At 53.9% G+C, this 21,902-nt stretch overlaps 1 protein-coding gene across 1 annotated transcript in view; it reads left to right on the top strand.

Moving 5' to 3' along the window:
• SDK2 (sidekick cell adhesion molecule 2) overlaps nucleotides 1-15,812 on the top strand; it is a 240,438-nt gene extending 224,626 nt beyond the window's left edge. The window contains exons 41-45 of the mRNA XM_054572925.1: nucleotides 508-672; nucleotides 1,954-2,094; nucleotides 2,365-2,503; nucleotides 4,680-4,806; nucleotides 15,459-15,812. Of these exons, the coding sequence (XP_054428900.1) occupies nucleotides 508-672; nucleotides 1,954-2,094; nucleotides 2,365-2,503; nucleotides 4,680-4,806; nucleotides 15,459-15,812 (926 nt within the window). The remainder of the gene's footprint in view (nucleotides 1-507; nucleotides 673-1,953; nucleotides 2,095-2,364; nucleotides 2,504-4,679; nucleotides 4,807-15,458) is intronic.
• Nucleotides 15,813-21,902: the final 6,090 nt, after the last annotated feature.

The following is a 21,902-nucleotide window of genomic DNA, read 5'->3' as shown; positions in this document are numbered from 1 at the left end:
CTTTTTCAGCTGTGAAAAAAGGAGAGTCCTCTTTTTTGCCTGATGCCACCATTCTATGTTTTGAATAGGAACGGGGATCAGGATCACAGGGCCTGGGTTGGTACAGGGGGGTAGACAGCGTGGTAAAATCCTCGGTGGCCGCTTAGAGTCTTGTTGACCTGCACTTTCTAATGCTCCACAAAGTGGAATGTGTAGGATTCAGCCCAGGAGGGCTACAGAGGTGAGCCTGTCCGTCTGGATGTGCTATCGGGTTGCTTGTTACAGTGTTTTCTGCATAGTGTTCATTTTTAATGCTTTATAGACATTTTAACAAAAAGAATAAGAGGGTCAGATACTGCAAAAGGCATCGTTAAAAAAAACTCTCCTGAGGACCTTCTAAGTGCCAAGCCCTGGCCATTGCTGTTGGCAGGGCAGAGCAGACAGGCCTGGCTCTCAGGGAGCAGCAGGCAGGCAGGATAGGGGGCCTTCCCCTCACAGGCAGCCTCCCCCTGCCCGGCACTCTTGCAGATGAGGGGTTATGGGACATCCTCATCAAAGACATCCCCAAGGAGGTGACTTCCTACACGTTCAGCATGGACATCCTGAAGCCGGGCGTGAGCTACGACTTCCGGGTCATCGCAGTCAACGACTACGGCTTTGGCACCCCCAGCAGCCCCTCCCAGTCTGTGCCAGGTACTGGCCTGTGGGGTGAGGGGTGGGAGCCATCCCTTGGAAAAGGCTGGACAGTGGGGAAGGAGAAGCAGCAGAACCCCGGAAGCATTGGGGTGGGGACCGAAATGCACTGTGCTCTCAATGCTCTGAAGCAGTGAGCCCTGGGCCAGGGCCTGAGTCAGCTTTCAACTGTGGAAGAGGCTGGGGATGACGCCTCATTTGGGTTCCTTTTCAAGAACTCCAGAAGCCCTGGGCAGGGGGCCCCGTGGACTTGTGAACAAATCAGTGGGCCCAACGTGAGAGCTTCTGTGAGCTCATCACCCAGGAGATTTAAGGGCTCCAGGCCATAAACTGTGTTTCCATAGAAACCGCCCCCAAACAAACAGAGTCAGCAGCCAGTGGAACACAGTGCCCGGGTGGGGCAGCCTGCCGTCCACCCCTTTCTCCTTGTTGCGTTCTTCCCGTCCAGCATATCTCGGAGCTCACCAAGGACTCGCATCTCAAACCCGTGGCCCTAAGTCTAACCACTAACCACTTTTAATCCTGGAGCCTCTTCCCTCAACGCAGGAATATAACTCAGAATTTCTACTCACCAGGGGAGTTTCAAACCCCCAGCTGCCTCCCTCTTCCCACACACTTTTGCCCTTACCCAGATGGATAGAACCGAATCATGGGAAATAAACACTTGAGGACAGAAATAGAAGCCAGCCCCTCATCAGGGAGGATTTAGACTGCCTGGTGCAGAAAGGGTAGTACCAGGGCTTGGGAGGAGGGGGAGCCAAACTTGGAGAGTCATTTGAAAGACCCACTCATGTCCACCCTCCCAACAACCCTGCTTTCTGCTACCGGAAAAAGATTCTGTCCCAACTAAACCTGGGGACACACTCTGCCAGGCCCACCACAGGCCAGAGAAGCACCTTTCCAATGCAAAGTTGGGTCTGCCTATCAAGGTAGGCCATGGGTGGCAATGGGGAGAAAGGAAAAGGAGCAAGCACACCACCCCCCTCCACTCCAGCCCTTGTCTCCAGCAGGCATCGCTAATCAATCCGGCACCCTCCTTGTGAGTCCAGAAGCAACCTCAGAACTCTTCTCAAAACAACCCTCCAGGGAACCCCGCTGATCAGAGCTGGCACTAGAAACAATTGTCCATCCCAACCTGGTCTTGGGTTCAACCTCCTTCAGAGGGCACAGACCTCCCCTACCCATACACTGAGGGCGGGAGGTAGGGTGTCCGCTGCAGCGGGAGGTTTGGAGGCGGGACAGGCCGAGCCCCACGGCCCTGACACCCACTCCGCGCTCCAGCCCAGAAAGCCAGCCCGTTCTACGAGGAGTGGTGGTTCCTGGTGGTCATCGCCCTGGTCGGCCTCATCTTCATCCTGCTCCTGGTCTTCGTGCTCATCATCCGGGGCCAGAGCAAGAAGTACGCCAAGAAGTCAGACTCGGGTGAGCCGGCACCCAGCCCTGCCGGCTGGGCTGGGCCTTCCCGTGGCTGCCTCCCTTCCGGCAGGGGCGGGTGGGGCGGGCAGCAGCCGCTCTCCCAGAAATGCATCTGCTGTGTCAGGTGGGGCGGTCTCACCTCCGACTTTGGTTTCAGCTCTAACGAGAGAAAAAAGGGGCAGCCCAACCAAAACGAGTGGGGAAGAGGGAGATGGGGGAGGGGGCCACCTGGTCTGAAGGAATGGAGTAAGTGATCGAGGTCTATCTGCCCCCCAGGGAACAATGCCAAGTCTGGTGCCCTGGGCCACGGGGAGATGATGAGCTTGGATGAAAGCAGTTTTCCTGCCCTGGAACTCAACAACCGGCGACTCTCTGTCAAGAACTCTTTCTGCCGAAAGAACGGGCTGTACACCAGGTAGCAGGCTGTCTGCGTGGGGGTCCGGGAGATGGAGGTTTGTGGGCCAGCGATGCCCAGGTTGGGAAGGGCCATAGTGCGGGCCCTGCCCACTTGGCCTCACCCTGTCCTGGAAATGGCTTTCCACCCAATGAGTGGGAACGGTCAGCAGAAAGACACAGCAGGACCCGGGCAGCATGGCCAGGGACCAGGGGCCACAGCCCAGGGGAAGGCACACTGGGGAGAAAGTCACAGGGAGGTGGGTACAAAGGTTTCTGTCGATGACAACAAGGGACAAATAGCTTGCACAATTTTGCAAACCAACCCACTGCTATTTGAAGCCGGCTCTTCCTAGAAGCCACACCATTCAGAGGGGAGACGGACCCAGCAGAAGTAGGCTGGGCAGACACACCTGAGAGGTGCGGGGAGCTCCCCGTGGTCACTTCTGCCCGACCTGTCCTCCTCCCAATTCTGGAAGGAGAGGGCTCTTTGAGTGTAGACATGCTCTCTCCCAGGTCCTCTCTCGCACCTGCTGTAGTCGTAGAACAGTTTTCTCCCCACTCTTCGCCCCCCGCCCAGTCCACACTCTCAGCAGCATCCTCAAAGGGCAGCATCCTCAGAGGGCAGCATCGAAGAGCAGCCGACCAGCAAGGACGAGGCCGGCGGCAGGCCAGCTCCCTCCTGACTTCGCTCCCACCGCAGCCCCTCCTGGCCCACCCCCTGTGGCCGGCCAGGCCGCCCGTTTCCAAGGGCAGGGGCTGCTCACAAAACTTTTCTCTGTCTGGTCCCGGAGGGAAGAGGCGATGTGTGTGTCCTTCAGGAGGATAGGGGGCCAGCTCTCACACTCCACCAAAGCCAGCTTTCCAAAGAAAGGGACATTTGAGGCCGCGGTGGCAGGCCCAGCATGGCCACCGCAGTCTGGCCAGGCTGGCTCCAGAGCCCTGCCACAGGGAACAAGGGGGCATTTCACCAACAGGCTGGCCTCGCCTGCCTCTCACGCCCACAGTGTGTGCACGCTGCGGCCCCCGAGTGACCCTACGCCCCTGGGTATACACAAAAATCCCATTTGCACCAAAGGAGCCCCAGGCTCCCGGCCCAGCCACGGTAACACTGCCAGGCCCCCACCCACCTGCATGTCACCGAGACAGCAGTAGCCTGACACCCCATTTTTTCTCTCCTCTGTGTCATTCATTTGCCTGTCTTGTCTACTGAAGCTGCGGCTAGTACTGCTATTATTTTATCGTTTGTATAAAGATGTGCTTTGTTGACCGGAATGTAATCCTTGCGGATACAGTACAGGAGGTCAGAGTGGGCAGGGGTTACTTGTGACATATTCCCAGTCTCAGGACTATTCTCAGAGCAGCATTTCTGCAGCGAACGACCTCCGGCCCCTGCGCAGATGGCTGGGGTTCAGAGCCTCAGTTCCAGGAAACCTCCCTGGAACAGGCAGGGCAGGTGTTGGGGCATCAGACCCTGGGCAGTACCCTTCTTGCCCCCCGCCCTGAGGGCAGCGGCGTGGAGGACCCCAGCCCTGCCCACTCTCCAGCCTCTAGGCCCCTTCCCATGGCAGCTGGAGTGCCCAGGCGCCCTACCCTGGGTGTTTGGTCGGATGACTCAGAGCCAGGCTCTAACTCACCCAGAAATGCCCAACTTTCCAAAGGCCGGGCATGACTTAGCCCCGGGAACCACTTCTGGTCTCTGAGCAGATCAGCAGGGAGGGAAGCAATGCTTTTCCTTTCTCTCCTAACCCCTGCGCTAACTCTCTAAAGCTCACCTTGTGAGTTTAAGGATCCCATGGGGAGTTGGTCCATAGTGCAGGTCTCCAGGCCTCGCCTGAGAATCTTTTTCCCAGGGGCTCAGGGGGGCCCCGGGCTGCTTTGTAACATTTACTGCCAGGTGGTCCAAATGTCTGTGGTCTTGGAGCCACATGTAGGGAGTCAAGGTGCCTCCGCCTCATTTCCCTGGAGCTGATCCCAGAGATCGGTCCGGCACCTTCAGCACCCCGAACCTTCCCTACCCCACCAGGGCCCCCAGCCCACAGTCCGCCATCCAAAGCACAGCCTGTGAAGAGCAGGCACAGCGGGGGGAGGGGCCCGAGGGCCTCCGTGCCTCCAGGACTCGCTGTGGCCTCCCCGGGCCCGGCGAGGAAGGTGGCTCTGAGTAGGCCGTCGCTCAGCCTCACCCCCACTCCCTCCAGGTCTCCGCCCCGGCCCAGTCCGGGCAGCCTGCACTATTCCGACGAGGACGTCACCAAGTACAATGACCTCATCCAAGCGGAGAGCAGCAGCCTGACCGAGAAGCCCTCGGAAATCTCCGACTCTCAGGTGAGGGGCGAGAGGGCCGGGCGCCCTGACTGGGTGTGGAGCAGCCCCTTTCCAGAGTTCCGGCCGGCACCGTGGCCCAGCCAGGGTGGCCCATCGCGCAGATCCCTTCCCTCCTTCCCTTTATGGGCCATAGAGGCTAAGAGGCCCCAGGAAACTACCCAGAATTCCTACATGGGTCAGCGGCCGCCTCCCATGCTCTGCTCAGAATTTGCACCCGGGGCTCATGGGTCCCTGGAACCTTGGTCATGTAAGACACCCCAAAACCATGGTCCTCACCCTCTTGGGCATCACCCACATGCTCAGTCTCTCAGCGGCTCTGGCCTGCAAGGCTCGTGAAGGTGAGGAGAGGGAGGCTGACACAGCAGCCTGTCTTGCCAGAGCTGGAGAACCGATACACTGAGCTAGTCAGGGTCAGAATGAGCCCCAGAAATGAAGGCCAGGTGCCCTGGGGCCCCAAGGGTGGGTAGCAAGGTTGGCTGGTAAGACATTAGAGCGTTGGAGGTTCAGAAGAGTTTGAATCCTGGCTCCACTGCCGATGAGCTGGGTCATCCTGGGTGTGGTAGAAAAACCTCTCTGAGCCTCAGTTTCTTCATCTGTAGAATGGGCAAGGGTAACAACAGGCTCTCATGGGACTGGGATCAGGCACAGAGAAGCTTAGCACAGGGCCTGGCACACGGTAATCAGTTAATAAACGTCAGCTCACATATCAAGAAGGAGACGGTGCCTCTGTGAGACGCAGAGCTTTAGAGAGGCTGCCATTAGGTGCCACTTGGGGACACTCTGTCCCAGGCTAAGGGGAGAGGGGGCTGAGTGCATTCCAATGAATGTTACATTGGATGTTATAGCCTCCCACTCCAGCCCTCTTGGCCTTGGCTGAGGAAGGGCCACGAAAGGCCACTGTGTCCCACGCCCTGGACCTTTCTGCCCAGTCCTGGGAGAGGATGAGAAGGAAGAGATGCCAGCTGGGAGCAGGGTTGTGGGCCGCGTAGGAGGTGCCAGCAAGCCCGGGATCCGGCTGTGGGCCCCATAGACTGAGGACCTCTCACCCACCGCTGTTTTGTTCAGCATCGGGGTCATTGCTGGACTTGGCAGAGCCAGGAAGGCTGGAGCTAGCACCCCAGCTCAGCCGACAGGGACAGAGACCCCAGCTTAGCCTGGCGTACATGGGGACTCATGTGATTCAGGTCGCAGCATCTTGTTATGAGTATTTAACTCCTTGCAGACACACGGGCGTGGGGGCTTACATGGCCATGCTTCCCTGAGGCAGGATTTTTCGTCTTTCTCCCAAAGAGGGTGATAAGCATTTAGATTCTAGGCACTCAAGGTAAAATTCAAAAAGATAAACTTGCTCTGCCCCTGGGGCGGTAGCAGAGGGCCCTTTATGCCGCGCCCCTGCCTACAGAGAGAAAGGCAGTGGGAAGCCGGGGGACTCGCCATGCTGCTCTGCTCAGCCTCCCTTGACCTTCTGCAGAGGGCATTGTTAATCTGCCCTCAGTGGCTGAGCGCCGACCTTTCAGGGAGCAAGCCCTCTGAGTGCAGGAGGTATTTTCCGATGTCTCCAGAGCTTTCTCAGCCATCCCTCAGGAGTCTGGGGGACCCTCACACGGGACATGGAGCTGGTCCCTGAGGCCATGCCAGGCCCCCAGCCATCCTGAGACCACCTTTCTTTATAAGTTCCCCCAGGGTGGCAGAATACCTGGGATCTTCTGCTTAGCCATTGGCCTCATTCGTTCTAAACAAGCCCATCATTTGAACGCTGTTTCCATAGCAACCCGGAACCAGTCTCACAGGCACACCCTAGTGAGAGGACGCTTCCCAGCTCCAGAAGTCAGTTGTCACAGCAAAATGCCCAGCCTCCCTTCCGGGACAGTAGACCTGGCAAGTGTGGAATGGTTCAGCATTTGACTTGGGGCCTGAGTCGGGTTGAGTTAGGCTTATTTTTTCAAAAGCTAATTTCCATGAAGGCAGGGACCTATGACAGTTCTGATTACTGTTGTATCCCCAGTGTTCTGCATGGCACCTAGTACATGTCACTTTGTACATTCTTGTAGAAAACATGAAAGAGGCACTGGAGAAGCTGGTGATGCTGAACAGACTCTAGACTGAGCGTGGTTAGTGGATAGAGAGACAGATTCATGGTCCGTCTAAAAGTTACTCCTTTTGACCAACACCACAACTCACATATTCAAAGAGGTGTAGTCCTTCTGAACAACACTGATGACAAGGGCCACACCCCAGGGGTGTTGCTCAGGGTCCCACGGCCTCCCACTTTATAGCATTGCAACCACCCTCCGAGGCAGGCGTTAGTGGGAAACGGAGGTTCAGAGAGCATAAGCGAGCTGGCTCAGGTCCCACCACCAGAGGGCAAACCCAGGATCCTGGCTCCCAAGGTGCAGAGTCAGAGCCCACAGGCTGGCCTTCTAACAGCCGAGCCCGTGGGTCCTACCCCTGTGCCGATGCTGGCACCCTCGCAGCAGAACTTTCTGGAAAGACCTTTAGGACTGGCTGATGAGACAGTCTTGAGAACAACTAACTGTAGATTGCAAAAATAAAAATAAATAAAAAACCCTCAAGCCCATCTTCAAAGGACAAAGACAGACATTCAGAGGAAAGTGCTCTGGGCACTAAAGTTGTTCCCAAGAAAGGTGTCCGGCATGGACAGTGGGTCACTGGCGTCATGGTCCAGCCCCAGCAGAGGGCTGCTTTGTGTGGCAGCCACTCATTTGAAAAGCGGCAGCACGAGGGAGGTGGTCGTGGTTGGTGCGACCCTGGGTTGAATCCCAGCCCGACCCCTTATGACTCCGGGATGGGGGGGAGGGGTCCGCCGCAGCCTCACCCACACAGGGCAGCGGCCCTGTCCATCCAAAGGGCTGGTATACAGAGAGCACTGAGTGAGAGAGCCGGGCCTGTGCAGTGCCCATTAGCATCACTTGGGTCTGCTGGCTCCAGAACGGCCCTTGGAAACCAGGCCTTTGGCTTTTGGGCGCTGCCGGTAGCCTGGGATGGAGAAGCCTGCTGCCAGAGCATCGGCGTCCTCCGAAATGGGAGAGCCCAGGGAGACCCCGAGAGGGCGCAGCTGTCAGTATCCCTGTTCCCCCAGTCTCAGCGCAATGGTACGCTGCACCGTCGTTAAACGTGCCATCGTTAAACTGTTGGGTGACTTCCATTCCTGTTAGTGAAGACCCACCACCCGTAGCCCCGGAGTGTCACGAGGAGGACCCCAAGCAGATGCTCCCTCATTCCGCAACTCCAGCGTTGTGCCTGGTTCAGTGAGGGGAATTCAGGACCCTGCTTCAGCTGGCAGCCTGTCCCCTGTGCCTCCAGGGCCAGGTCAGAGTTCATGCCTTAACAGCCAGGGATGCCCAGATGTCAGAGTGTGTCTGGGGCGTGAGGGTGCTCCTGTGGGGGAAGGGGGTGACCAGACACCGGTTTCTCAGCACTCATTTCTTGAGCCTGCACTCTGAGGACCGGGGGGTGATGGAGACATGGTCCTGTCCCCTGGGAGATCCTGTGGGCTGGAGGGGACAGACTGGACAAAGAGCCACTGGCCTCCCTCTAATGCCTCTGTTACCAACATGGTAAGTCCTGTGACCACTCACTCACCCCAACAAGGAGCCGCAGGACTACAGGTAAACGTGTAGATTGTGGGACGTCCACCGTTGCGATATATTCCATATGGGGCTCATGGGGGTGTCACTGTTAGTCTCCGGCTCTGGTGGCATGTCCCGAAGGGTCAGGGGCCACACAGGCTGGCCCCTCTGTGTCCGCTGCTCTGGAGGGTGACTGCCTGTCTTTTGAAGTCCCCCGCCCCCAGGTCCTCTGACAGTGTGTTGTACATATGCCGCCTGGCTTGTATTCTAACCCAGACCACCCAAAACTCACTCTCCAAAATCGGCAGAGATTTGCCAGCCGGTTCCCTGTGATACAGCAATAAACAAAAAGTCGATGTTTTTGCAAACAGACATCCATGAGGAGAAAGGCCATAACGGGGCTGTGGTGAAGGCGGGGGGGCTGGCTGTCCCCGGAGGGCACAGGGGTGGGTGAGGGGGCTGCGCCTCCAGGGCTGCGGGAGCAGAGGCTCTGGGCTGCCAGGCAGGCGCCACACAAAGGCTGGGGCTTAAAGGGCCTGCGGCCTGCCTGCTGGAACTTCTGAAAATGAAGGATGGCTTCATTCCAACTTTGTTTTCAAAGTAAGAGCCCAAGGTTGGTGTAAAATGTTCATAATTAACACACAAGAAAATCTCAATGGGAGAGAAGTTCCAAGCCATGGCACCTTCTAATTTCCATTCAGGTCTTTGTGCATCCCTGGCAGCCCTGCTAAGCTCATTATAATCGAATGAAGCCTATGTGGAAAAGTAAGAAATGATACAGGACAAGTTAGAGTTTATATATTGGGTTGGCCAAATAGTCCATTTAATTTCTTCAATAAAATAAAAGACCCATTTTTCATTTCACGAATAACTTGATTGATTTGGATATTTTGGGGATGTCAGCTGTCTCCCTCCTATTGCCTTCTAGTAGGTAGAGGCCAGAGGTGCTGCTAGACATCTTCCAATGCACAAGACAGCCCCACAGCAAAGAACTATTTGCCCAAAATGTCAGTAGTACCAAGAAACTTCACAAAACACTTCTTTTAAAAGATTTTTTTTATTTATTTATTTTCAGGGAAAGGGAAGGAGAAAGAGAGGGAGAGAAACATCAATGTATGGTTGCCTCTCATGCATCCCCAACCAGGGACCTGGCCCGCAACCTAGTCATGTGCCCTTAACTGGGAATCGAACTGGCCACCCTTTGGTTTGCAGGCCAGGACTCAGTCCACTGAGCCACACCAGCCAGGGCACAGACCACTTTTGACACATTCGCTCAGTCACAGTATCTTCTCCATGTACTGCACAAATCTTTTTTTGTGTTTCAGTTGCGTTTTTACCTTTCTTGAAATAATCAAGCGCAGTATGCCGAAAACGTTGCATATGTTCTTTTCATCTCTAATATTAAAATGGCTGTACAAAAATTCACCAATTTTGATAACTTTTTTTAAATGCACGCTGATATGATAGCTGTCACAATACAATCTAATAAAATTGTTTAGAATGAAGTGAAAGACAACTCAGCACTACTAGAGCCATTGTATGGAAAAAAACTAAAAGAACTTTTTGGCCCACCCAATAGTATGTATTGAACACCCAATCATAACAGTGAACATTTATGGGGCTGTAGTGGGGAGCCAGGAATAACTGCAAGGATTGTTCGAGAATGGCACCACTTAACTTTCTGGGAGGCCTGGTGGGTTTATCGCTGCCTTCAGGTAAAGATGAGGAGGCCCCTAACACAAAGCCCGGCCCTACCTCTAGGCGTCCTGCACACCTGTTGCGCACTGTGCGCAGGCTGAGCCCTGTGTGGCACCTGGGAGGGAGAAGCACTGGATTTGCCCTCCGTGGAGCCCATGCATTCCTTCCTTGGTGCATTGACTCAGCAACTATTTGTTCCGCACCCACTAAATGTACCAGGCACTGTTTATATGTGGCAGCTACAGCGATGAGCAAGACAGGCTCTTAAGAATATTGCATTATGATCTATTAGGGAAGGTGTGTAAATAATCACATTTTCATTTCTCATTGAAGTAGTATCCCCACAGTATCCCCACTAACTTCAGGAGGAAAGTGATAAACAAAAGCCTTCTCCTTTCCGGTGGCACAGATAAAGCACTGTGAGGAATCCTGGAGGAAGGTTGTATCCTCCTGGAAGCTGACAGAAGGCTGCCTGGAGGAGGTGGCATTTCAGCTGGGCCTGGAAGCATGAACAGGACAGGATCATGCATAGAGAGGGGTAGTGCAGGCTCGTGTTTGGCTGGAGTGGTGGTGGTGGTGTCACTTCCTTTCCTCTGGTGAGTGTGTCCCATCTTTTGTCAGTGTTTGCCTCTTGTCCATCAGATTGGACCACAAGTCTTACAGCTTCAGCGAAACCCGTCTCCTTAGCCAGAGCCACAGAGGCCCCGAAGCCCACCTTATGTCAAACAGAGAACCCACTGAGGCAGGACAGAGAAAGCCTGGGGCGGAGGAGAAGCTATGGGCTGGGCATCTGCTGTGTGGAGCCCAGAGCTTTATACATTCTCATTTAACATCTAACCGCCCTGCTATGCAAATGGGAAGATCCCCATTTAATAGTTGGGGAAACAGGCTCACAGAAGTCAAGCATCCAGTGGGGACTCAAAGCCAGGTCCGACTGGCTCTGAGGGCATGCCTGCTGCAGCCTGGCCTCACCCCGCTGCCTGGCGCAGAGGGGAGATTGACGGAGGGAGACCTTCACTGACTGCAACCCCACTCCACATCCCGGTGACCTCCGGGAGGCCCCTGACCACAAGTGTCTCTGACAACTGAGAGCAGGCGCACATTGGCTGTCCCCTGATCTGTAAGGCCACAGGTAGCCTATGAGACGTTGTGCCTGAGCTGAAATTTTCAAAGTACATGCATGGAAGCTTTCCAGCTATTTTAGTACAAGGAGCCCAGGGCCCTGACAACATTAAGCCTCAAGGGGGCGACCAGTGAGGTGGACACTTACCATGTCCACCTCTGATCCCCAGCCCTGCAGCCCCTGCAGAAGGGGCCCCAGCTCGCTCAAGGGTAAGGGCGTCCAAGGGGACAGATTCACTCCGGGCTCCAGGCTACACTGGGCGCAGTCAGCTCCTGGAACCACATATGAGGGAGAGGCTCCTGCTTCCAGTCTCTACAGGAGCTGCACAAGGTGACCCCCTGTCATGGGGGCAAGACATTCCCGCAGGACATCATGAGATTCAGCAAAATGAGGGTGTCCTGCCCTGCCGGAGAGTCTCGACACCCACCCCCAAGCCTGCGTGACACCCTTCCATTACCTGCTGAGTCTGGAGCCAGGATTCCTGCCTCTAGGAACCAGCAGAAAAGCAAAAGGCTTTCCTTTGCCCCCTCTTTTGTTCCCATCTTTTCTGTGGGTCCTCCCTCCCAGGGGGCGGGGGCCTTGCCACTCCCATCACCAGGCCTGGAGTCTGCACCCCGCCCCTCCCCAGACCACTGTAATTGCTGATTGAGTGGCTTTGAGGAGCTGTTAAGAGGCCCAGGAGCTGAAACAGTTGCCTGATTGCCTGGCGGCCTGGCAGGGCTGCCCGTGAAAGGCCCCCTTTGTGCTGGGCCAGTTACTGGGAAGCTGCATTCAATTACCGAGGGCCGCGTGAGAGTTGAAAGCCCGGAATGGGAGCCCCTGATCCCCCCCTCGCTTTCTTTCTTCTCTTCTCACCCCACCCCCACCCAGAAAAGAAACAGATGTTCACAGAGATGGAGGCCCGAGAGCAGCCACTGATGCAAAGACCCCCCTCCTTTGGCTTTAGAGAACTGGCGGGGAGGAGGCAGACAGGATGCTAACCCCCAGCCCATTTGGCTCCCAGCTCTTCCTTCTCTCCCTTCCCCGCCCCCAGGACTGCTGCCCCACAGAGTGTCTGGCACCCAGTAGGTGCTCAACAGATGGTTGCCAGCTGGAGGGAGGTGATTAGATGAATGGGCTTTAGGATCTGAGCACCCCAGGAAGGCTAGAAAGACCAGTTCTCCAGCCTCCCAGACATGCATCCCTCTGCAGAGAAGGTTGAGGGGAAGTGAGGGAGCAGGAGCTGCCTGAGCCGCATCTGCCTCTCCCACCCCCTCGCCCCTTCTGATCCCTGCTAGAGAGGCTTCGAGGCCCCACCCACCAAGACCCACCCTCTGCTCTCTCCTTAACAATACCTTTCACAACCTTTCGCTTGTAGCTCATTTTACCCGTGACCTGCAGGGACCTCCCCATCTTACAGACTGGGATGCTGAGGGCAAACGAGCCAAGGGATGGGTGCACACTTACCTAGCCTGTAAGGAACAGAGTCGGCGCTTCCCCACACCACAGTTGGTCCTCCCCCAGACATCCGTTCACTCTGGGATGGGCCCGAAGTTATTTGCAGATTCCTCGCCAAGGCTGAGGCAGGGGCCTAGCCAAAGTTCTAGAACCTCTAGCAGCGATGCTAACAACTACCCCAGCCAGTTAGCAGGTGCCCTGCCAAAGAGACCTAACCTGCAGGGGAAACTGTGAACACCCCCTTTTGCCCCCACATACACACATACTCACAGACCCTCCCTGCCGCTGGATCCAAGGGACCCCCGGCTCCTGCCTCATGGCTTAACTACAGCCAGCACAGACCTCTCTGCCTCCGGGGCCTCCTCGCCACAGCCCCAGGCATCAGGTGCCCCCCTCCTCACCCTCCCCGCTCTTGGCATATGGAGCCTTCCGTCTCTGCGGGGCCCCTTTGTTTCCTCCCGGGCCAGCAGCTGGGCGGTAGGCAAAGAAAGAGGCTTGTATTATGCTGCGCTGCGTCCTGGGGCGATCGGGCAGGGACTTCCCATTGTCTTGGTCCTGGGGGTTTCTGCTGGAAGGGATGGTGAGGACGGTTAGGGTTAGCAGCTGGGACTGTGGAGGGGCGAGGAGGAGGAGGGGCGGGGCCGGAGGACATAAATTAGTGGATTGACTAGGGAATACTTATCACCTGGAGGGGAGAGGGCTCTCATTCCCTATCTTGTGACCTCTAGGTAGGTGTGGGCTTTGGAAAAATCAGGCAGCACTGCATTCAAGCCCAGCTCCTCGTTTCCTTGGGCAAAAGTCACTAGTTACAGCGCAGAAGTGTAAAAAATCAACATGGCAATGCGAGTCAATGTTTCCTTCGTTGGTATCGTTATAGTTCTGTACATTCATAGCTATTTCTCTTGAGGATCTAGATGCCATAAACAAGAACAGGTACACAGCACACGTTCATAGCTCAGATCGCATGGGCAAGACCCGTTCCCTGCTTCTTTACCTACAGAGCCAGACACAGCTAATTATCCCAGACTCATTTGTATTGGGCTCACTGGGTTTCCTTGCTACAGTATTTTTCCAAAGTATGTTTTATTTAGATTGATGATATTAACTTACTGCCTCCAAGCACGTATTTGCTGGGCAGAAGTGAGGCACCCTGAGCATAGTATTCTGAGCTGTATTTTGGTACGGTGCACTATTCACTAAAATCAGACTGCCTGTCTTCCAGAGGGTTCTAAGGGTGTTCCCATCTGCTGTCTTCTCAGTTCCCAAAGCATTTGCTGGGAGCTGAGGGTGGGGGAGGGGGTGCACGATATTTTTAGCTTCACAATTCAGATCCCAATGCTCTTTTACTTTGCAACCCAGATTGACTCGTGTCTCGCGCTGATTCCCCAATAGACAGATGGAGTGCATGCCAAGGACACCAAAGGACCAACAAGTTTAAGAATGACTAATACTATATATTTCTTTTGAAAAGCTTCAAGATAGTCATCGCGTGAAAACCCAGAACTTGGGTTGATATTTTTCTCATGCCTATCGTACTATGGAGTGTGGCTTTTATTTCGGATTGCACGTGGATGAGCAGTGCCAGGAGTCTCTACAGGTCTTATAGCCTGGCCCAGGCTTTGTCCCCAGTCAGGAACACCGTTAAGTCAGAGGCTGGACCAAGGTTGAAACTCAGTATATTGTGCACGAACCTCTGCCTTGAATTGTACATTTTGTTGTGATTCAGGTACAGTGAGGCAAACCGGTCAGGGGCCAACTGCCCCTGAAAAAATAGTTTGTTCCTCACAGTTCCCAAAGGGACACACTGTGCCACGCAGGGCCACACAGGGAAACACCAGTGTTGGGAGCCTTCACTGTAGCTCCCACAGGAAAGTCAAAGAGGGGAAGCAGGTTAGGCTAGTTTGAATAAATTCAGGGGCTCTGGGGGAAGGTGTCCCTTGTTGTCTGGTCCTTGGCCCTGGGTGAGTCGGAAATAATGGGTCAGCATGTGAGAGCCCATTAGAGGAGGTAGCAGGCAGTGGACTCTGGATAGGAAAGCTGCCAACTAAGAACTGACTGGCCTGGGAGGGGGCAGCCCCTCGTGGGTCAGCGAGGCCCCAGATGTCAAAGCATCAGAAATACAAAAAATAAAAAAGCAAGGTTAACTCAATCTCAAAACACTCTGCTACGTGAACGAAGACAGACACCAAAGTCACATATTGGATGATTCCTCTTGTATGAAATAGCTGGAATAGGTAGACCCCATAGAAACAAGAAGTGGATCAGCGGTTGCGGGACGTGGCGGCGGGGTGGGGGGGGGGGGGGGGGGTGCAGAGCAGGGGTGGAGCCGGCTGGGGAGGAAGGGGTGGGAATTGAGTGCTGATGGGCACAGTGTTTTACTGGGGCAGAGCGGTGGCGCTGGGGAGAGGACGGAGGGGTGCCTTAAAATGTTTTGGAACTGGATGGAGGTGATGGTTGCCCAACATTGTGAATGCACTAAATGCCCCTGGAACATACACTTTAAAATGGTTAACTTTGAGTTCTGTGAATTTCACCTCAATGTTTAAAAAAGATTGGAACTTGGGTCTTCTGATCCACATCAAAAATCCACAGGCTTTGTGCCATGATCTTCTCTGAAGCAAGCAAAAAGCAGGCTTGCGGGGGCCTCATGCCCTCCGGGCAGTGCGGGAGCCGAGGGGCCCACCATCCAGGGCTTGGAACAGGCCAAGCGGACAATCAAACGAGAGCCCTCTATGCCTCCCAGCGCTGAGCATGCCGACCTGTCCCCGCTGGGCCCCTGACAGCCCGGTTCTCTGTCTCCGCAGGGGAGCGACAGCGAGTACGAGGTCGACCCGAACCACCAGAAGGCCCACTCTTTTGTCAACCACTACATCAGCGACCCCACGTATTACAACTCCTGGCGGCGGCAGCAGAAGGGGATCTCTAGGGCCCAGGCGTACAGCTACACGGAGAGCGACGCGGGGGAGCCGGACCATGCCACCGTCACCAACAGCAGCAGTGTCCAGCAAGGCAGCCTCTTTCGGCCCAAGGCCAGTCGGACCCCAACGCCCCAAAACCCCCCGAATCCCCCAAGTCAGCAGAGTACCCTCTACCGCCCCCCCAGCAGCCTCGCCCCTGGCTCCCGGGCTCCTATAGCAGGATTTTCATCATTTGTTTGACTTCGGAAGAGGAAAAAGAAAGACGGCACCAAACTCCCCCTCCACCCCTCCCCGCGCCGCCTGCCAGAAAACAAAAACACCAAGAAACCAAGTCAACTGTTCACCTCCTGAGTTTATTTTTCCAGAGATTCCAGGGCCAGCAAAGCCGGAGTGAGATGAAGGGAGAAGAAAACCATGAGACGACATGGGTGGCCAGCAATTGGTCAGCTTCACAGTTATGGGTTTGGCTGCTCCTCTGGGGACAGTGCAGAGCTGAGGGTGCAGCTGGGGTGGACAGGAGTGGGTTGAGCCCCTGGAGAGAGAGGAGGAGAAAAGGCAAAGGGCCAGAGGGCTGCAAGGCAGGCCTGACTGAAAGGAGAAGCTTCTGGAAAGCCAGCCCGCTGCCCCTCTTCTGGCATGGGCTGGAGCACTGGGCCCGTCACTGGCGGATGCTATGCAAGGACGGGTGTCTCTAGGCAAAGCTCACCCCCTCTGTCTTCACCCAGCCACGGCCAAGTGCGTCCCTGCCCCTGGCAGGCCTGGATGGTCCCTGCTGCTCCCTGCCCTGCTCCTCGCCCTCCACTGTCCCCCTCCCTTGCACAACTTCCCCATCAGACATTGGGTTTATTTAGAAAACAACTAAAGGGTGAGGATTTGTCTAGCTAGTCTTCGTTCCTAACATTTTTTCTTGTAAATCCAAGGAAGAGAGGCCCTTAGGGTATGGGAGAGGCCCCCTCCCCCGCCACTGAGCCCAGCCATCCCTTCACTTGAATTCACTTTCCTGAGCACAGAGGAGCAGAGATGAACTTGGGGAGAGAGTAGGGGCACGGGGCCGGGCATCGCTGGCATAATCGGGCAAAACACAGGGAATCAGGAACATAAGAAGGCTGCTTTGACTTTCGTCTTTCTTCCAGTTCAGGTACCATCTGCTGCAACCCTAAATGTAGAGGGGAAAGGGAAAGACTTAGACAAGGAAATTGAGCTTGCCTGGGGCTGGGGCACTAGGTGGCGGTGAGGGGTGGCTGTGGCAGACACACCTCTCTCCCTGGACAGACACCTTCCTCCTGTCACACACACGCATGCATGCACACACACGCCATACCCCACGCACTGCCAAGCGAAGGGCCTGGGGATCCTCTCCAAGAGAAATCCCTTTGGGTTCTTCTAGCCAAACAAGACACTCACTTTCAGATCTGAGTTCCTCTCACTCACCCCATAGCTCTCTGTGTCTAAAACCCCCGCCTCCTAAGCACAAGGGCTCAGGAGCAGACGGGTGGCCAAGTACCTGGTACAGAGGCAGGGGCTGCCCAAATTTGCCCAAACTGCTCAGCACCCAGTTTACAAAGAGACAAAGAACATCCCAGCCCCCGGTGATGCCTTCGAGGCTTGGCTCAGCCTAGCCAGGGCCTAGAGCAAGGAGGGGCCCATCCAAGCTGGACACAGTCCCTGAGATGCATAGCCAGGAAGGCCAGAGGAACAGGTCAGATGGGACCAAGGGACAAGAATAGCTGATGGGAGGCGAAGCTTTTACCCACACACAATCCGCTGCAAGGAAGGTTCTTTAAAAAGCCACTCCGGTGGCCTGGATGTTCCCATCGACTTGGGACTTCCCGGAGCAGGGGTCGAGAGGGGAGCCTATCTGAGTCCCTGGGCCCCGGGCGCCCCCGCAGTTGGGGATGGACACCTGCCTCTGGAAAGGAGATGGCCAGCCCAGCACGTTCAGTTCGGCATGGGGCACCTTAGTGGGCAGGACGCCCTGGGCGCTGAGCACAGCCGTTGTGTCTGCCCAGGGGGAGTGGTGAAGAGAACAGTTAGGGGGCCCGAATGGAGGATCTGGAAGCAAGCCAAGGGAAAACAGGGGGTGTGTGTGCCCAAAGAGGGCCAGGGGCCTTAGGAAAGGGCTGGCCCAGCGGTGGGACCCCCCAGGGAATGTGTGCAGGGGAAGTCTGAACACAGCTCAGCAGACAGGCTGACCCAGCTCTGGGGTCCAAACGCAGCTTCCCCACAAGCAGGGGCTGGGAAGAGAAACACAGTCTTTCCCCCAAAGGAGGACGCAGGCCTGAGATCCTGCTTTCAAACACATCTGGCGTCTCCATAGCAGCACATCTGCAGCTGCTGCGTGTGACCACACTGTTGCTCTCTCTTTCCTTTCTGTTTCTCTCTTCTCTCTTTTCTAACAGCTGCGTCTTCTCCTCTATCTGCTGTGTGTTTAACCATTTAAGGAAGCTACCAGTTTGCATTAGAGAATTATTCCAGCCCAGCTCAGTGAGTGGTTTGGGGGGACAGAAGCAGGGATGCGTAAAGACAGTGTGTGTGTGTGTGTGTGTGTGTGTGTGTGTGTGTGTGTGAGAGAGAGAGAGAGAGAGAGAGAGAGAGAGACATGAGGCCAGATTTCTTTTGCCTTTCATGGATCACCTGGTGTACTAAGGTGTTCGTTCACCCTCCCTCCACATGCTTATTCACACCCGTGCAGACACACATGTGCAGGCTCACCCACATGCACTCAGTGAGGCACAGAACACACATCACATGTTGGTTAGCCCGGGGGCCCTTACAACAACCTCTGACGGCGTAAGTTGTCTCTGTGGTGAGGCACAGGCAGCCCGAGTCACTCCCATGTGGGGCATGGCTGGGATCTGTCGTCTGAGAGGACAAGGACACTGTGCAAACCGCAGCTCGGACGAGCCCGTGAAGGCAGGCCGGGCCCAAGGTGAAAGTCCACCCTTAGCCCTACCCACCCATCTGAAATGCGGCCTCCACTGCCCCAGCCGAACCTGGAAACCCAGGTGTCCAGCTGCAGAGCTCTAGGTTCCTGAGCGGACATCTCTTTGCCCTTGTTTACATATCTGCTGGGGCAGTGAAGGCTCCCAACCCCCATCCAGACACCTGGCTGCATGGGAGTAGGCACTGCCTGTGGGTATCAGGGAGCCTCCCTGGCCTGGAGTTCCCTGGCCCCATGATGCCAGGGCCCCTGTCCGTGTGACTCCACCGGAGGCAGGTTCACACCAGGACACCGAGCACCTGGCGCCTTTGGCTTTGCCTGGCTGTGGCCTCGGGAAATCTGGTGTGGCACCCAGCAGCCCACACGTAGCACACCGGGGCTGCCCTTCCCCCTCCTGGCTGTGCCTCCGGTGTTCACATCAGCTCTGCACCCAGGCTGCCAAGACAAACCAAAAAGCTGCTCTGAGTTCCTCCCAGGGTTCCAGGGAGTTTGCAGATCCAGGCTCCCTGTCCGGTCCCCAACCTGTACTGCCAAACAGAGGAAACCAGGACACTCCCCGTTGCCCTGCCCGGCACATGCTGCCTCGAGGCCTTCTTCTGTCTCTGCCCAGACCTCCCAGGGCAGTGCTTTTAAAGGTGCCAGAGCCGCCCCATAGCCCACCCTGGACAGGGGATTCCCTCCCCTTCCCCCTGTGCACATCCAAGAGCGCCCACACTGGGGAGGGGCTGGCGGGCCAGAGTGGGAGGGGACACCATTTGAGCAGAGCCACAGGCACCCTAGTGCCGCTGTGTGGTCCTGCCGGGCACAACCCTGACCACCGCCCTGAGCGCGGGTGCCCTCTTGGGACCACCCCCTTCCATTCGTTTCTGTAAGAATAACCAAAAGCATTTAAACGTGTTACCTTTCTTTATGCATATAGACTCCAAAAACAAAAACCAACACAAATCTTTATTTTTTGATTTAAAAGATATAATGAAAAATTATGGGGAGAGTATTCATTATGGCAGGTGTCTATGTGTAAGAAAATATATATATATATGTCATATAGCTTGTTAGGTTTATTTTTTAAATGAAAGGTAAGAAAGAAATTGATTTGAAATATATACCATGAGAAGTCCCATGTCCTGTCAAACTTGTCAGTATTTTATAAATAAACTTTTTTTTGGGGAGCTCTGAAGCAGCATTCATTCTTCTCCTCCCTGGAAGGTAAATGGGGACACCCACCCCCACATTATACTCAAACGATCTGCTCCCAAACACGCATGTTAAGCTCTGCTGTGCTTTTGCAGAAGGAGACCCGGGTCCAACTTACTTGTTTTCTTAATTCACAGGGGAATGGGGCACCTGGGCCTTTAAGTGAAATGTATTATTTTATTTATTTTTACACTTTTGGCATAACAGCCTCTCAGATTATGCAAAGGTACAGGCAATAATGGTAATGATTAATAATAACAGTAGCAGCAATAGCTTACATGTATGGCATGCGCCCGGTGCCAGGCGCTGTTCTAATGACTTCACATTGATTAACTCGTCAAATCCTTGTGACAACCCCCTAGCAGGGAAGCTGGATCAAAGAGACTTTAAGTGGCTTGCTCTTGAGAATTGGAAAAGCCAGGATTTGTACTCAAGCAGTCTGGCTCTGGGACAGACGTGCTGCCTCCCTGATACTGTAAGGCAAGTTCCTTGCCCATTTTCATTTTAATTTCGACAAAGCCAGCACCTCAGGCCCTAGGGACCTTGAGGCAGTGAGAACCATTGTGGTGTTCGGTGCATCTAACCTACTTAATCCACCCAGGTTTATAGGTAAGGCTTGAATCGCTGAATTTATAAGTAGAGTACAGCAGTGTTACATTACACCACATTTATCACACATACATTAAGTCAGATGGATTCAAATAAAAGAGAGTGAAGGAAACATTTTAATGGTTCAAGTAATATCACTCATTGAGAACACTTTAGTCTACATTATTGTATAATGTACATTAGACATTCTTAGAGGCTTCTCTGTATAATCAATACATAATTAAGGCAGGGAATTTAAAAATATATATGTATGCACATTTTACTTTTACTTAAAACTCACAAACATACATTCCTTCACCAACCTCTTTGTTAATGTTGAGCCATAGCATTTTTCTTTTTTTGGGGGGTGGGTATGAGCTCAATATGTGGAATTTTTTATTATCTTTCTTACATAAACCACATCTATAAAGCATCATCAGTGAATTCCATTTTCTATCTCTTTAAAGTAAAGCAAAAATTTACAGACATTATGAATCGAAGACTGCCAGTTTGCAGTTCTGCACGTAAGGAGCTTGGAAGTCCCCACGAGCAGAAAACTAAACACACTGAAAAATCAGCCACTCTCCTCAGATCCATCGGGGAAGTGAAGTCACAGGGCAGGCAGCTGCTCCAAAACCAGGAGACGGATCGGAACCTGGAGCATATGGATTTACCAGAGCAGAAAATACAGGCTGATAGAAGAGCGGAGTCCCAAATTTTATTATCTTGCCCTAAAATTTTATAGTTCTTGTCCATTTCTAATTCAACACACACTCTTAGTTTTGCAGTTTTTTCCTTTTCCAAAGCATTCGATGTAATTTTCAAAGAAATAATAATTCTCCTTCTGCACTCTCATCTTGGCCACTTACATAATATTGAACACAATCACATAGTTACTATAAAATGTACAGCAGCATAAACAAGTTTGAGAACAGTGATAATTGGCCCTTTGTAAACACCCAGCCAGACTTGGCAGGGCCAGATTCCACACGGCCCTTCGCCTTCTGCATTCAGGGACTATGGGCATCTTCATGGTTTGCAGACAAGTACAGGGAATCATTTAAAATGGGCAGTTGGTTAAGTGGAGGTCAGATAAGAGAGCTTCTCCTGTATATATTACAATACACACCATACATTCTGTATTTTATGACCAATTATCAAGGTGATTAAGGGATTTTCAACGGTAATTTTGACTACTCATAACCTTGACATTACATGTAATTTGGAACCCAACCCCTCACATTAGATGCAACTCCACTCCAACTGGTTTGAGGATGCTTGGTTAAAGGGTACTAACATGGAAGACATTCTAGAACAAGAGTCAGAAGAGTGGGCTCTGGTTTTAGAATAATCATGTACAAACTGTGAGTGCCCGACCATCAATCAGATGGATGGGAAGAGCCAATGAAATCAGGATTTGAAAGGAAGGGCTTTAACCAACAAAAATGTGTCTTCTGTATTCAAACATAAATGTTCCTGACCTACGAGAAGCCTCATAGTAAGATTCTGTCATCCCAATCTCCCTCCTCCTTCATTTCTAATCCCAGACTGGTCCCTCCCTGTGGCCAGGGGGTATGGACTTTGTCTGTCTCCGGCTTCACTACCAA

Source organism: Pteronotus mesoamericanus, unplaced genomic scaffold, assembly GCF_021234165.1.
Source record: "Pteronotus mesoamericanus isolate MK-2021 breed Mesoamerican mustached bat unplaced genomic scaffold, CSHL_Meso_final contig_246, whole genome shotgun sequence".
In the NCBI taxonomy this organism is placed as follows: Eukaryota; Metazoa; Chordata; class Mammalia; order Chiroptera; family Mormoopidae; genus Pteronotus; species Pteronotus mesoamericanus.
This window is presented reverse-complemented; position numbering and strand designations above follow the sequence as displayed.